General features: G+C 46.6%; 1 protein-coding gene across 1 annotated transcript in view; it reads right to left on the minus strand.

Annotated features, from left to right (window-relative positions):
• The window catches only part of LOC311228130 (hyccin 2-like), a gene marked incomplete at its 3' end in the record, with an annotated part of 330,310 nt that overhangs the window by 61,645 nt on the left and 251,388 nt on the right, over nucleotides 1-17,277 (minus strand). The window contains 1 exon segment of the mRNA XM_084314043.1: nucleotides 8,091-8,186. Coding sequence (XP_084170169.1) covers nucleotides 8,091-8,186 — 96 coding nt within the window.

The following is a 17,277-nucleotide window of genomic DNA, read 5'->3' on the forward strand; positions in this document are numbered from 1 at the left end:
TGACCCCGCCAGCAGCGGGGGCGCCCGGGTGCTCTTAAAGGTGGTCCGCGTAACATTGAGTTACCAAGACAAGGTCATGGACACTTACGCCGTCCTTGACGACGGGTCAGAGAAGACCCTTCTCCTCGCGTCCGCTGCGGCCCAGCTGGGGCTGCGGGGGAGCGAAGACCAGATGACGATTCGGACAATAAGAAGAGATCTAAAGACAATAAAGGGCAAGAATGTCTCCTTCACTATCGCAGCAAGCGGGCAGCCAGAGAGACGGTATAGGATCACTAACGCTTTCACCAGCCAAGACATAGGCCTGTCGCAGTACACCTACCCCATCGCCAAGCTGATGGATAAATATGTGCACCTGCGTCAACTACCTATACCGCTCATAGACGGTGCCACCCCGACCCTGCTGATAGGCTCCGACCATGCAGACCTCATCGTCCCGATGGACCGGGTCCACACAGGGCCCAGAGGCTGTCCTGCAGCAGTCGAGACCCGCCTAGGATGGACACTACAAGGCCCCCTCGCTAGGTCTCTTAACCGAACAGCAGCCACTAGCTGCCTCCACTCCAGAGTGACAGAAGAAGACACCACCCTCCTACAGCATGTCGAGAGGCTATGGACACTAGAGACAATGCCCTTCAAGAACGAAAAGAAAGACATTCGTTCCAAGGAAGACATTTACGCTATAGCCCTCCTCGAGCAGGGGACAAAGAGAGTCAAAGTCAACGGAGTGATGAGATACGCAACTCCACTCCTGAGGCGAGAGGGTATGCCTACCTTCCACGCCCCAAAAGAAGCGACGGAGCGGTATCTATTGAACACCGAGCGGCGCCTAGCCAGAGACCCCGCTCAAGAGACTGTGTACCGCGCTGAGATTGACAAGCTAATCACAGCGGGACACATAAAGAAAATTGACATTAAAGAGGCCGATCAGACGACCGAATCATGGTACGTGCCGCACCACAAAGTCCACCACAACGGCAAGGATCGTATTGTGTTCAACTGCAGCTACCAGATCGGATCACAAAATCTGAATAAAGAGCTCTTGCCCGGCCCAACACTCGGCCCCTCTCTACTAGGCGTGTTACTACGTTTCCGCCAAGACAAGGTGGCCATCAGCGGCGACATCAAAGGGATGTTCCTGCAGGTGAGACTAGTGGAGGAGGACAAGCCCCTGCTGCGGTTCCTATGGAGAGAGAGGATCGGGGACGAGCAACCAGCCATCTATCAATGGGAAGTCCTCCCTTTCGGAACCACATGCAGCCCATGCTGTGCTACGTTTGCACTGCAAAAACACGTCGCAGAGGACCCAGCAGCTGATGAAGAGGTCCGACAAAGTGTAGGAAATAGTTTCTACGTGGACAACTGTCTGCAAAGCGTCTCGACGCCAGAAGAAGCCGAGGCCCTTCTACTCAAGCTCCGCGCCTCCCTGATCAAAGGCGGCTTTGATCTCAGGCAGTGGGCCAGCAGCGACCCTCAAGTATTGCGCAGCCTCTCCCCCGAGGACAAGGCAGCAAGCAGCGAGACCTGGATGGCGACCATCCCAGGAGAAGCCCAAGAAATGACATTAGGACTAGTCTGGCGCTTCAAAACAGACTCGCTCCATTATAAACACACACCCCTGACCAAGGAGCAGGGAAGGTCGACTGCACTACCGACCACAAGACGGAGTGTATACAGAACACTCGCCAGACAATATGACCCGTTGGGATGTATTCTACCTTACACCACCAGGGCAAAGATGATTGTAAGAGCGTTATGGGACAAGGACCAGGGCTGGGACGACCCCATACCCGAACACCTTGCCTCCACATGGAGAGAGTGGGAGACAGAACTCAGCTCACTCCCAGGTGTCAACATACGCCGCAGCTACTTCCCACCCACAGTGAGGCCGGAGACGTGCCAGATGGACCTGCACGTCTTCAGCGACGCCTCCGAAGTAGCCTACGGTTCGGTGGCCTACTTGCGTGCCCGAGAGGAGGGAGGAGAAATACATACTGCTTTCATCCTGGCTCGCTCAAGAATAGCCCCACGCAAGCAACAATCTATCCCGCGTCTAGAGCTCTGCGCAGCCCTAGCAGGAGCGCAACTCGCCACGTTAATCCAACGTGAACTCACCATCCCGGTGCAAAGAACAATCTTGTGGTCAGACTCCACGACAGTACTGACATGGATCCGGTCTGATTCGTGTAGATACAAGGTCTTCGTGGGAGTCAGAGTCACAGAGATCCAAGATTTAACAGAAGCAGCAAGCTGGAGGTATGTGGACACAAAACACAACCCAGCTGACGTCATCACCCGGGGAATGTCCCTGGATGACCTCACCCGTCACAACCTATACAGTGACGGGCCAGAGTTCCTCAAGCTCCCGGAAGAAGAGTGGCCTACACCCACCCCACGGGAAGCGAGTAAAGAGGAGGCAGAGAACAAGAAATCTATGTTCTGTGGATTGACCACACTCGTCTCCACAGACCCCGACATAGACGATTGCCTCACCCTTGAGAGTGCGCAGCTAAAGACATTCCTGTGGCACCACCCAGAGGTTCAGCTCACTACTGACATTACTGCAGCTAACTACGAAGAAGCAGAACTTCTTCTCCTACAACGAGCCCAGAGAGACTTGTTTCCCGATGAGCTAGACTGTCTACAGGGAGCAAAGCCCGTCCCGTCAGACAGCAGATTGCTCCACCTAGCCCCCGAGAGCGACGCCCATGGTCTCATCAGAGTGGGTGGTCGTCTGCGGAGAGCTCCAGACTTACCGGATGACGTCAAGTACCCGATAGTCTTAAACAGCCGACACAAGGTCACAGAGCTGATCATAAAGAAATACAACGAGGATGTGCATCACGCCGGGGCAGAGAGAGTCTTCGCGGAGATCAGACGTCGTTATTGGATACTGCAAGGGAGAGAAGCAGTGCGGCGCTTCCAGCGGACTTGTCTAGACTGCCGTAAATGGCGAGCGCAGCCCAGTATACCCCGGATGGCTGACCTACCTCCCTGTCGCCTCCGACTCGGCGACAAGCCTTTTCACTCCACCGGTATGGACTGTTTCGGCCCGCTGTATGTAAAGAAAGGAAGAGGGACCGAGAAGCGGTGGGGTATTATATTCAAATGCATGACCACCCGAGCGATGCATATAGAACTCCTTCCAACCATGAGCACAGACTCATTCCTTATGGCCTTCCGAAGATTCACAGCGCGGAAAGGCAAACCGTCTATACTATTGTCTGATCACGGGACAAACTTCAAAGGCGGAGAAAGAGAGCTGAGAGAGAGCTTCCAAGCTATGGGCCCAGAGCTTAAGACCCACCTCGCTCCATCCCAGATTGATTTCCAGTTTAATCCCCCGAATGCACCTCACTTCGGTGGAACTTGGGAACGAGAAGTACGTTCAATAAAGACAGCCCTGTACGCCGTGCTTGGGGCCCAGACCGTGGCGGAAGAAGTCCTAATGACAGTCCTCACGGAGATCGAGGGAGTATTGAACTCAAAGCCCCTCGGTTACGTCTCAAGTGATGTAGCAGATGTCGACCCAGTCACCCCCAACACCCTCTTGATGGGGCGGCTGGACCCCGCGCTACCACAGACAGTGTACAGGCCTGAAGAAGCGAACGGCCGAAGAATGTGGAGGTACAGTCAAGTATTGGCTGACCAGTTTTGGAACAGCTTCCTACTCCACTATCTACCGTCTCTACAGACCCGCCAGAAATGGGTGAAAGAGAGAGACAATTTGACAGAAGGAACAGTCGTCATGATTATCGACCAGTCACTACCCCGAGCTATGTGGCCGGCTGGCCGCGTAAGCAAAGTGATCACCGGTGCCGACGGAAAGGTCCGAGCAGCCGAAGTGCTCGTCCAAGGGCGGATCTACACCCGACCCGTGGCGAGGCTAATAGAGTTGCCAAGGCTCCCCGATACTATTGATGACGACCATGACCCCATGACTTTGTGAACTGCCCTACCCCTCACAACAGACATTGAGTAGTGGACAGTGCGGTTAATCTGTCTCTGCTTAGCTAATTAGGTGGGACTAATTAGGAGGCGGCTGTTACAAAGGATCAGATTAAACCGAATATATATATTTATTGATTGATATATATTGCATAATATTTGTATATCGTTTGATATCCCTTGTATATTCCTTGTACATATACACGGAATATCCCTTTAGCCTAGTACAGACCATAATATTTCATTCTCCTATTGGACAGCGGTCCACAGGCGCCAAGGCCATGCCTCCAAAGTCAGGTTCAAAGTCACCGCCGGGGACATGCCTGGACAAGAACGGTATTGCGCAAGGATATGAGACAGGAATAAAGCTGGTACTAGTTTATTCATCTAAGCGTATAAATACGGCGCAGGTGAATACAGAAGCACTTAGAGAGTTACCCAATAAGTTGAAGCCTCACCTACGATACGACGTGCGGTGCAGTATGGCCTGTTTGGCCCCAAATAGAGCATTGAGACCGCGTGCGAATTAATAACTGAAGTGTCAGAGTTTAACGCTGTACCGTCGAGTTCGACCTATTCTATTAAGTCAGTAATAGTCTATTCGTGTATAGTGTATCGTGCGGCTAAAGTTCTACAGTGACCAGCATCACCAACGTTTTCCTCGTATCAGCTAGAGTGCTTATCCAGGCTGGGCTGCTTATCATGGCGCTTTCACCCGAGGGGCCCTAGACGAGGATCGTGTGGATTATGTACACTGGATAACCTACCGACGATTGCATAGCCCTTTTCGGCTGGATTATATTTGCTTTTGGTCCTGTAATTAATGGAGCGGAGAATCGCCGACACCCACAAGTGTGTGGGATTTACCCTGTGAGGAGCCACGTCGAGCCCGTCCCTCAGAAGCCTGAGGCCGGCTAGCTTTCTTCCATGTGGAGCTACATGCTACGGAGAACAGCTGTATTCGTCTGTGGATCAAGATCTTATTGCACCGTCTCCTGTACTCGGAGTCTCCTTATCATCGTTGACCCAGACTCTACTACCGACAGATCCTCTACCCTTGCTGGCTTACAACCGGGGGGACCCTTCCAGTATCTCCCGCTATATTACTAGTGTACCATAGACAAGCTCAACAAGCTGGTGAGGAAGGCTAGCTCCGTGGTGGGAGTCGAGCTACCTAGACTTGAGGTGATGGTAGAGAGGGGGATGATAAGGAAGCTGGATGCCATCATGGAGAACCCCTACCACCCCCTCTACGACGAGCTAGTCAAGATGAGAAGCTCGTTCAGCCACAGACTCATCCCCCCCCGACACTCAACTAACCGCCTCGGACAGTCCTTCATACCAGCGGCCATCAGGCTCCACAACAGTGGGCAGCGACTAGCAGCCTCCAGGCCCCACAACAGGGGACAGCGACTGCTACCAGACATTGACCTGGGACTTATAGGAACCCAAGGGGGACAAAGTAGACTACCCTGGTACTTTGATTAATGTATACTCAGTAGATAGTAAATTATTATAACACTACCTCTTGCATACTGCACCTCATGTGACACTGTGAATAATGTGAATATTCCTCAGCTAGTCAGATAGTAAATTATATTGACCATATTGATCAAATTGTTTACACTGCCTGTGTTGTCTTTTACTACCTGTATACTGTGTTGTTTTACTACCTGTACCCCTCCCCCCCTCCCCCCCATGCTGCTATGATGCCTGAATTTCCCCAAGGGGATCAATAAAGGAATATCTTATTCCCTAAGATTCAGGTTGTATGATTACCTCCTGCGTAATATGAGAATGGACATTCGTTATTGATTTGCCTACGCACATTCCTTTGCCTTATAAGCGCATTCAAAGTGAAGTAAAGTAAAGTATATTATGTACCTTTTGCTGCAATAAATACTTAAATACAGCTTTGTGTGGAACCGATTCATTGTGGGGAAGTGTTCATCATTAGATACCTGTGTACTGTATGGCCAGTAGGAATGTACATAAAGACGGTAGTGGTTTAATGATACCATACTTATCAATACAGTCAGGGAATTGTACCCCTCAGTTACAACTATGCTTGCACCTCATGGTACCAAAGCACCTCAAAGGCACTAAAAACAAAATTACAAACATCTCAAAACAAACTGGTCAGACTACTGCTTGACCTTACTCCTAGAACCCACCTCACCCCTGCCCACTTTGACAACCTAGGATGGCTTAGAGTATACGACAGAGTACAGAAACTTGCAATGGGCCTGGTCTACAAGATACACTACACGACCAAGGTACCCATGTACATCAAAATACTTCCCAAAGGTCAGTGAATACCACGATCACAACACAAGAGGGAGCTCCACAAATCATGTTAAACCCAGATTCGGCTCAAACAAGGGACTAAACACGTTTCGCAATTATGCCACGTCAATGTGGAACGCCCTACCCAAAGCTGTAAAGGAATGAGAATCACTACCCACTTTCAAAACCACTCTCAAAGAACACCTACGGGGGACTGCAATTAGAAACTGGCCCCTGTAAATGTACAGTAAATTACCAAGTATGGTTGTCAATATTCCAATTTACAGTTTTGCTTGTACAGTATCAAGTAACTCGCTACCGCCGTGCATCAATATACGCTGTGCATCAATATACTGCTACCACCTGAGCTTGTCGGTGGCTTTGAACACTAGTGGGGCAAAAAAAACATTGAAGCTCATAGTTTTTCATTGTTCAATAGTGGATATATGTTGCAGAACATGCCTGTTAATTACCTTTTAAATATCTGTTATGTGGTTAGGGTATGTGTATGTTTTTTTAAATAAATGCCCAGTCTTGTGCTGTGTCACCACCTGTCAATCTGTTCTGTTATTGGTCCATGATGGCAATAAGTTGATATAGACTTTATTCTGTCAACCTTGACAATGTATGGTTAATGCTATTGATGTAGACTCATCAAAGTATTTTTAAATGCTTTGTCTAATAAACTAGACTAAATATAGCCTATAGAACAGATTTTTACAGCCTAATCTAAAACAGATTTTTTACACATTGGTTCAAACATGATCACGGAAGGTGACAACCCTAACATGTCATGTTGTGTCACAACAGAATGAGTAGGTGAGTGTTAGGCCTACAGAAAGTGTAATCTATTGATTGACTTGCGCAACCTAGTCAATTCGGTAGAAGAGTCTGGTGGGCGAGATTATGCATGACCAGCCTGTGATCTAAAAACTCCTGCCTGTGGCTGAATAATGAAGCCCAAAGTCGCGTCACGCGCAAGAGCATATTACCTACTTATGCTGTGCTCAATATAAAAAATGTGCAGAGATAAGCAATAATGAAGTAGTGTTTTGAACATTTATGTTGTGTTGATGGAATCACGTTAATATAGAGATGAAAACAATACAATACGTTATTTCAATTGAAAAAATTTAACTAAGAGTGATTTGAACTTGTGACCATAGGCTCCACAGCCAGCTGACGAACAAGTTGAGCTACGCGAGCCGATGTCAAAACTGAGTGACTAATCCATGATTTACACTTGTGCCAATTGCGTGCGTTTGTCCCTAATCTTTAGTATTGGCATTAATAAATCAGATGTCATGCTAATATGTCATGTTCTACGATACCCATTTCAGCGTGCGTGTGTGCGAGGCTCGCTCTCGCATTATTATTTCTACGAGGCTCGCTCTCGCATTATTATTATTTCTACGCTGCTCATTATTATTATTACGCTCATCAAAACCCATTTCAGCGTTTATTATTATTTCTACGCTGCTCATTATTATTATTACGCTCATCAAAACCCATTTCAGCGTGCGTGTGTGCGAGGCTCGCTCTCGCATTATTATTATTATTATTACGCTCATCAAAACTAGCTTGTGGAATGTATAGAAGCATCCTGTAACCAGGAGATGGCCTACAAAAGGTAAACGACAGTAACCGTGTCAGTGTTGTATAGTGATGCAGAGCCCGGCCAAAGTAATCACCGGCCATCACTACAGCAATTATATGAGCGTCAGACTCATATAATGAATTCCACAGTATTCAAAAAGAAAATGACTCGAGTGTATGTGTGTGTGTGTGTGTGTGTGTGTGTGTGTGTGTGTGTGTGTGTGTGTGTGTGCGTGTGCGTGTGTGTGTGTCACCCCTACCGTGAGCTCATTCTGCAGACAGCCTGGTAAGACGACAAGGGCATATAGACCACAGCAGAGTTGTAACACAGCAGGAGAAAACGCAGCACCTCGAACCTGGAACAAGAATTCAGAGGTACACATAAATGATCTAAGTCTTATTGGAACCCAAGGAGGTCAATACACTACCTAAAGCATACTGCACCTAGTTACACTGAATACTGGAATATATATTTCATATTTCATTTAGTTAGATTTAGATTTAAATTATAATTATAACCAAATTGTTTACCCCATGCTCAGTATGCTCAGTATATTCTTACTGTATTTATTTCTGTATACATCATTTCATTTCATTTTATCCTATTTTATTTTACTCTACTCTTATCCTAGGCAACTTGATTTGATTTGTGTTATTATTCTAATTTGTGACCTGTCCTGTCTAAATGTTTAAATGTTGAGCGATTTGCAGTGTCTAATTTCCCACGGGATAATAAAAGTATTTCTATTCTATTCTATTCTATTCTATTCTATTCTATTCTATTCTATTCTAAACACACAGCACCTCGAACAACACACATAAACACACAGCACCTCGAACCTGGAACAACAAGGTACGCAGTCAGACAGGCTCATTTCTCTCTTTAAAAGAGAGTGGGCAGTCCACTACCTATTGTACCTTCTCCCCATCTAGACAGTATGAAGGTGGGATACAGAACAGTGATGTATTTCCTGACCTGCTCCAGAGTCCTGCAGCGATAGGACTATTAATAGAGCGCTCCTAGCTTCGTCTGTGGTTCATTCAGGCTGTGGTCCCACGAATGGACGTGGCTTACGTAGATAGATTTGTCAGGACCCACAGAATCCAGGGGAAAATATATATTGTTTCTCAGGAGTTTCTGTTAAAAAGTTGCAGGCCAAAACGTAAGGTTTGTTGTTATAGCGCCACCATCTGGTCAAATGGCACCAAATTCGACACTGCACTCCCCTGGATTGTCAGCAATACATGCACCGAGCTCAAAGTCGATCGGATAACCGGTTGTGATATGCGCGCCACAGTGGCCACAGACAGACACGTGTGAAGTTAATCGGATGAACGGTTCTCGAGATATATGCACAGACCAAAACATGAAGTTTGTTGTTATATCGCAACCGCAGAGACACACAAAAAGACATGCAGAGATTCCCTCCTTTATAGTTAGAAGATGTAATTATTTTCTTTTTAAATCGAGCGATGATCTTTCTTTGCAGAATGAACAGCATTGCATAACCTACTGCACTTTTTTCTTTATCTACACACGATATGTCATCTATTCCAAGCGCTTTCCGACACTATCGCTTTTGTCGACGTGTGTCCCAATTATTAGTGGCGGCGTTAACGTCCAACGTTCCGAGACAATTATCTGTAATTGCTTCAGCAATCATTAGATCTGTGAACTGTTAAAAACAGTTCGCTGAGCAGACTGCTTGCCTCGGCACCTTCCCTCCTCCAGGGGTCCAGGGTGTGGAGGACGGTATACACCCTGCTAGGGGTGGACGGTATAAACGGTATACGGTATAAACGGTATGAATTTGCGCTATGGTATGGATTTTCACTATACCTTGTGACCGGTAGACTAGAGCAGCTAGTCACAGCAGTAGCAATGACGTTAACGTTACTTGGCGATTCACTCAACGTTTGCATAGTGTTTAATTGTACTGAGTTTTTCTCCACTTGCTAACTATCAGTAGCTAGCCAGCTAGATAACGTTAGACAATGCCTCATGTATTAAACTAAAGTGAATAGTTGACTGGGTCATTTTAAACAGTAACGTTAGCTAGGGAGCTAACGTTAGCTCACGGAACAACGATCGCTAGTTAGCCAACGATAGACAACAACTGCGAAAACGAATGCCAAACTGATGATATCAGTAGCTAGATAACATTAGACAACGCCTCATGCATTAAACTAAAGTGAATAGTTGACTGGGTCATTTTGTTTAATGCTTGTTATGTTGAAAGAGCTGCACTCGACTCGACTCTTGCCGGAGCATTTGTTGACATGGGTCTGTGAGGCAGAGGGGGAGGGGCAAGGCGTGCAGCAGCAGCTGTGTGTGCCTCAGAGAAGACAGCAAGCTAGAACTCCGCTGATAATTGGATCATGTTTTTCGAGCGTGTCATCGATCTGCGAAAATAAAGCATTATCGGAATTCACCGATCTCATATTTATACTGAATATCGGCCGATACCGATCGGGGCATCCCTAGTAATAGCTGCCATACCAGTGGTTTACCCCTTCAGAAGCATTTATATAGACATTTTAAGATAAATGAATATACCGTGATATATACCGTTACCGTCTACGCTTCAAATTATACCGTGATATAAATTTTAGGCCATACCATCCAGCCAGGTGTCCAGGGCGTGGAGGACGGTATACACCCTGCCTCAGCCAGGGGTCCAGGGCGTGGAGGACGGTATACACCCTGCCTCAGCCAGGGGTCCAGGGCGTGGAGGGCGGTATACACCCTGCCTCAGCCAGGGGTCCAGGGCGTGGAGGACGGTATACACCCTGCCTCAGCCAGGGGTCCAGGGCGTGGAGGACGGTATACACCCTGCCTCAGCCAGGGGTCCAGGGCGTGGAGGACGGTATACACCCTGCCTCATAGGCTGCAGTATAATCATCCTTCCATTGTAACTGCTCAGCCTGTCATCGGCACAGAGTTACGCAACAACACTGCAGCCTTTCAACTGCTGTGATACGGCCCATATGCAGGCACGTTGGAACTTTAAATCGGTAGGGGGTGTGCGGCCTTTGAGATTTTTTATTTTTTATTTTTGCGCAGTGGAGAAAAACAGAGTCGGGACACATTTCCTTTAGTCTAGCCTGTACCCCCCAGACATGTTGCTGGCCCCGTCAAAACAGTATCCTATCAGCCTCTCCATGGGCAGGTCGAGGCGTAAAATAATGTCAGCAAAAAAAACAGCGTCTCGGCTGTTGTGTCTGGGGCATTGTAAAAACCCCAAAAGAAGTTCTGAGCTTCAAGTTGTCATCGGCGAACTGTATATTACACGAGAATTGTTCTTTTCCAGTGACATCAGTGGTTCCGTCAGCGCTCAAGCCAAAGAATGGGCTTTTGGATGCTTTGCCTCTAATTTGTCGCTGAATATCATGGGCAAACAGCTGTAAGATTTCGTTTTGGATGTTGTTGGACATCCAGTTGTCTCTCTTTTGGAGCCAATTCTTCAACTCGGGATCAGACTCGGTGCGCACTCTTTCCATCATCAGCTGCCATAACACTCCATCCCTATTTGCATCACCCCTCAGTGGAAGCCCCTGGCGCCCGAGGAATCGTATGCAGCTGAACTGCAGCTCTAGCATTTTCCTCGTTGTCATTTGTTTTTTTGCAATCATTTCGGAAAGCAGTGCATTAATTGGCTTACTTTTCAGTGCTGCACATTTTTGACTCGCATCTGAATGAATGGAAGATTTCTCATGGTCCCGTAATTTCTCCATTGCTTTCCTCCAATTGGAAAAGCCTGTCTCCTTTATAAAGGCGCTCTCGCTCTTGGACACCAACTTTTTCACAATCGCTGAGGAATCGCTGGGGAACAGACTCAGTTAACTCTTCAATACCTGATGCTGAGGCTGAACCTGTCGTCTCTGTCACTCAATGACGTTTATCAGATTTAGTGGGACTGTCACTGGGACCGGCGGGACGTTTCGAAAAGAAATTTGATATTTTTCTTTTCTGCAAGTGAGACATTCTGTGCTAGCAAAGTCTGACTACTAGCTAAAATCGACTGACTGCGCAAGCACTGTATCACAGTAGCTCAGTGGTTCGTGGCGCGTGGGAAGGGCGGGAGACGGGAGGTGAATACAATTAGTTGTTTCACCTGCCATTCAATCAGTCTGTGACAGTCTGTCATCACTCGAAAATCTACTCTGCTGCAATCTTGTAGGTTTTACACGTATGATTGTGTATGTACAGTAGTGTAATGAATGAATGAAAACTTTATTTAACAGATTGGAGAATGGCTACAATACAGTACGGCTCAATACACACAATATTAAAATGGTGATAAATTAATATGGGCCGCACCCCCCCTTCCAACGTGCCTGCCCATATGGGTGACCTTTTGCGAGGTCAGCCGAGTGTGCGTCTGTGTGTGTTGCTCTCACATTGAGTCTTGAAAGAGGCAAAAAAAATCTCTTAACCCTCCCTTTCACTACCAGTCTGTAGTGTGGTAGTGAAAGGGTTAAGCTTCTGTAGTGTGGTTGTGAAAGGGTTAACACTTTGTCATGTGGCAGTGAAAGGGTTAAACTGCTGCTACTTTGTGTAGTGTGTATGTCTGCATGTTACGTGTTTTGGTTTCATTCGGTGTGTGTGTGTGTGTGTGTGCGTCTGCATGTGCGTGGTCATGGAGGACAGACTGGAGGCTCAGAGAGTAAAGGCTGTAATTGACTGTGTGCTGCAGAGGTAAGTGGAGAGGCTGTAAATCACAGGGTCAGAATGAGTGAGCATCTCCCAGAGGCCACAGGCTCACCTCATAAACACACACACACACACACACACAAATGGATTTCTAGATAAGCTATGAGGCCTGGCCCCGATGAAATCTATCTGCCGGATTTACAGTCGTGCTCTGTGCGCATCGTGAGCCCCGGGCCATTTGATATGTGCCAGCCTTTGGCGTGTTCATAAACCTGCTGTTATTGGCCTATCAGAGGACTGCAGGCCTATCAAAATAAAGGGACAAACTGCTTGCAGGATTTTGTAACATTTCAGCTGTGGTGGGTATCCAGGCAGTGTGGCTCCTACACACAGCTGTCCTAAAAGCATGCAGCTATGGTACAGTAGGTATCCAGGCAGTGTGGCTCCTCCTACACAGCTGTCCTAAAAGCATGCAGCTATGGTACAGTAGGTATCCAGGCAGTGTGGCTCCTCCTACACAGCTGTCCTAAAAGCATGCAGCTATGGTACAGTAGGTATCCAGGCAGTGTGGCTCCTCCTACACAGCTGTCCTAAAAGCATGCAGCTATGGTACAGTAGGTATCCAGGCAGTGTGGCTCCTCCTACACAGCTGTCCTAAAAGCATGCAGCTATGGTACAGTAGGTATCCAGGCAGTGTGGCTCCTCCTACACTGCTGTCCTAAAAGCATGCAGCTATGGTACAGTAGGTATCCAGGCAGTGTGGCTCCTCCTACACAGCTGTCCTAAAAGCATGCAGCTATGGTACAGTAGGTATCCAGGCAGTGTGGCTCCTCCTACACTGCTGTCCTAAAAGCATGCAGCTATGGTACAGTAGGTATCCAGGCAGTGTGGCTTCTCCACTAAGAGCAGGTTGAACCTTATACCTGGGGGGTGATCTGTGGATTCAAATTAAGGATTTAAAATGTGTGTAAAATGTTTATGTTGTGTGTTTGTATGCGAGAGGGTATATGTGTGAGTTTAATTATTATTATAATATATATATATATATATTTGTTTACACATGTGCACTTTGTGTGGTGTGTGTGTGTGTGTGTGTGTGTGTGTGTACACAGTACAACTCAATGTGACAACATTGGCTCAGAGGGCAATGTTCCAAAACGTTTCATTCATGCCAAGATCATCAGTGGTCCACAGGGCAGAGCAGAGTTCAAGAGCCAAAAAAGCTTTTAACACAACAATGTACAGAGAGGCACGGCATGACTGCTGAACTGTCTCCCTCCTAGCAACAAGGACAGGAGACATCCGGGGGAGAGGCTAGGAGGGGAAGGACGTGATCCAGTCAGTCAGTCAGTCAGTCAGTCAGTCAGTCAGTCAGTCAGTCAGTGAGTGTTAGGGTTGGGTTTTGAGAACAGAGTACAGAGTAAGATAAGATAAGATAAGATAAGATATTCCTTTATTGATCCCCTTGGGGAAATTCAGGCATCATAGCAGCATGGGGGGAAGGGGGGGTACAGGTAGTAAAAAACAACACAGGCAGTGTAAACAATTTGGTCAATTTGGTCAATATAATTTACTATCTAACTAGCTGAAGAAAATATTCACATTATTCACAGTGTCACATAAGGTGCAGTATGCATAAGGTAGTGTTATAATTTACTATCTACTGAGTATACATTATTCACAGTATCACAGTATGCACTGAAATATACATTATTCACAGTATCACAGTATCACAGTATCCACATAAGGTGCAGTAAGCCTAAGGTAGTGTAGGTTGTCCTCCTTGGGTTCCTATAAGTCCCAGGTCAATGTCTGGTAGCAGTCGCTGCCCCCTGTTGTGGAGCCTGGAGGCTGCTAGTCGCTGCCCACTGTTGTGGAGCCTGATGGCCGCTGGTATGAAGGACTGTCCGAGGCGGTTAGTTGAGTGTCGGGGGGGAATGAGTCTGTGGCTGAACGAGCTTCTCATCTTGACTAGCTCGTCGTAGAGGGGGTGGTAGGGGTTCTCCATGATGGCAGCCAGCTTCCTTATCATCCCCCTCTCTGCCATCACCTCAAGTCTAGGTAGCTCTGTTACAAAGAATGAAATCAGGAATGTCCAATCGTTGCTTTTCTTTGAATCAAATCTTAAGGTCCTTTATTTTCTATTAGTTACAAATTCTAATTCAGTTCCTTTTCTTTCAGTTCAGTTCAGTTCAATTCAAAGTCTCTTTGCATTCTTTCAGTTCAGTTCAGTTCAGTTCAAAGTCCTATTACATTTCATTTCCATTTCATTTCATGCTGTGTGCTCGAAGAGCACGCCACCTATATTACACAGCTGGTTCTAATAGCAATCAAAGCAATTCAGCACAGCTGCAGTGTTTTTGTTTTGGAACACGTTGGCAGGAGCTGTCCACTCTTGCGTGGTGCTGAAAGACAAACTGCATTAGTTTTGTTGGCGAACAAGCATTGCACTTTCATTGTCAATAAAGAAAAATAAAACAAATAAGACAAAACGTTATCACCAATTAACTATGTGTGTGTATTATATTTTACTTTATGAGTCTGAAAGAAAATGTATATTATTTATAATAATAGTTGCAACAAACTCCGGCCCATACAATAACTGTATTGGCCGTCTGATCATTTTCCTTCCTGGTAACTGTATTGAGCAACTTCTAGTTTTGCCATCACGACCTGGGAATACTTCATGTATCCTACCCATTTTCCAGAGTTGTCTTGGCAACATGTGTTCGTTCACCAGTACCACATCACCTTCCTTCAGTGGTGTTGTTTTCTTTGTGGAGGATGCGTGAGCAGATCTCAATTCCATCAGGTATTCACTTCTCCACCGATTCCAGTATCCATTGACGAGACGTTCTCTGTATCGCCATCTCTTGTTCATGTCCTTTCGAGTTCCTTGTTGTATGTTTGACTCTTTTACAGTCTGTGGTGGTAGTGTCGTCAGTCGGTTTCCTACCAGGAAGTGAGCTGGGGTTAGAGGTGCCACCTCGCTTTCGTGGTCCACATAAGTGAGTGGTCTTGAATTGATCACTGCCTCCACTTCAGTCAGAAAGGTCTGCAGTTCCTCGAAGCTCAGAAATGCTTTTCCCACAATTCTTTTGAGGCTGGTCTTGACTGAACGCACCATACGCTCCCATATACCACCCCACCATGCAGCTCTTTCCACAATAAACTTCCAGTTTATCCGTTTTTCTGCAAAGAAGTCCTTCACTTGGTTGGATTTCATTGATTTCCATATTTCGTTCAAGTCCTGTGATGCCCTTTTAAATGTCTGTGCATTGTCTGAATAAATTGTTGAGCAAATGCCTCTTCTTGCAATAAACCTTCTGAAGGCCAAAAGAAAGTTAGGTGTCGTCAAGTCTGACACTAATTCTAAGTGAACAGCTCTGGTTACTGCGCACGTGAATAAAGCAATGTAGGCCTTTTTGTGGTTAGGTCTGACGTACAACGGCCCTGCAAAGTCAACTCCAGTCACTTCAAATGGTGCAGCTTCATTTGTCCTGTCCGTAGGTAAAGGTGCTGTTATTTCTTGACTGGCCTTGGTTGTAAACCTTTTGCAAATGAGACATCTGTTTAGAATCCGTTTAGTTGCTTGTCGTCCTCTTAGGATCCAGAAACGTTCACGTAGCTGTGTTAAGGTGTTCTGAAGTCCATTATGCATTACCTCTTCATGCGCATGTTTTATTTCCAGTTCTGTAAATAAGTCATGCGTGGGTAGAATAAACGGATGCTTTTGTCCATATCTGAGGCTTGATTTTTGCAATCTACCTCCAACTCGCATTACTCCATTATCCAAGAATGGGTTTAGATCTTTAATTTTCGAGTGCTTGTGAATATCCGTTCCCTTTTGCAATTCCTTCATTTCTTGTGGGAAGGCTCTCTTTTGCGTTTCAGCAATCCAGTATAACTCTGCTGTGTTCATTTCCACTGCCGTCAGTGGCCCTTGGCGTTTTCTTTTATTGCGCGAGTTATGCACAAATCGGTTTACCCATGCAGTAATTCTGAGAACTGTAGTTAGCCTACTGTAATTTTCAAGCGGAATAATTGCAGGTTCTGTTAGGTATGTTTTCGTTTCGGTCACAACATGGTACTGTTTGACAGTCTCCTCAATGGGCTCTTGTAGGCTATGCCCGGGGGTTTCCTTTTCTATTTGACGGGGGTCCGCGTCTCTTAGCCATTGTGGTCCATTCCACCATAAGCTCTGAGTCTTTAGGTTTTCCGCGGATATTCCTCGTGTGCCTAGATCGGCTGGATTATCTTTACCAGGACAGTGTCGCCAATCTTCTGGCTCGGAAAGCTTTTGGATTTCAACTATCCTGTTTGCAACGAATGGTTTCCACTGGTTGGCGGAGCCCTTTATCCAGTGAAGTGCGATTGTTGAGTCTGTCCAAAGGTAAGCTTTTATCGGTGTGTCTCTGGTGTCCGATATATATTTACAAAGTCTCGCTCCTATTAGAGCTGCTAATAACTCCAGTCTTGGTAGCGTCACCTTCTTCAAAGGGGCTACCTTTGTTTTGGCACATATTAACGTGCAGGTGCTTTCGTCATTCCCAACCGTGCGTAAATAGCCTACGGCGCAGTACGCGGTTTCACTGGCATCGCAGAATACGTGTAGTTGTCGCTCTGTGATTGAACTCGTGGTTCCAGTGTCGTAGGGTCTGGGAATTATCATATTCTTGACAGTTTGTAACTCTCCATACCATTCTTTCCATTTTGACTTTAAATCGGTGGGCAAGTCCTCATCCCACTCTAGGCCTCGTTCCCATGTTTCCTGGAATAGTCGTTTGGCCCTC

Source organism: Notolepis coatsorum, assembly GCF_963971535.1.
Source record: "Notolepis coatsorum genome assembly, chromosome: 5".
In the NCBI taxonomy this organism is placed as follows: domain Eukaryota; kingdom Metazoa; phylum Chordata; class Actinopteri; order Aulopiformes; family Paralepididae; genus Notolepis; species Notolepis coatsorum.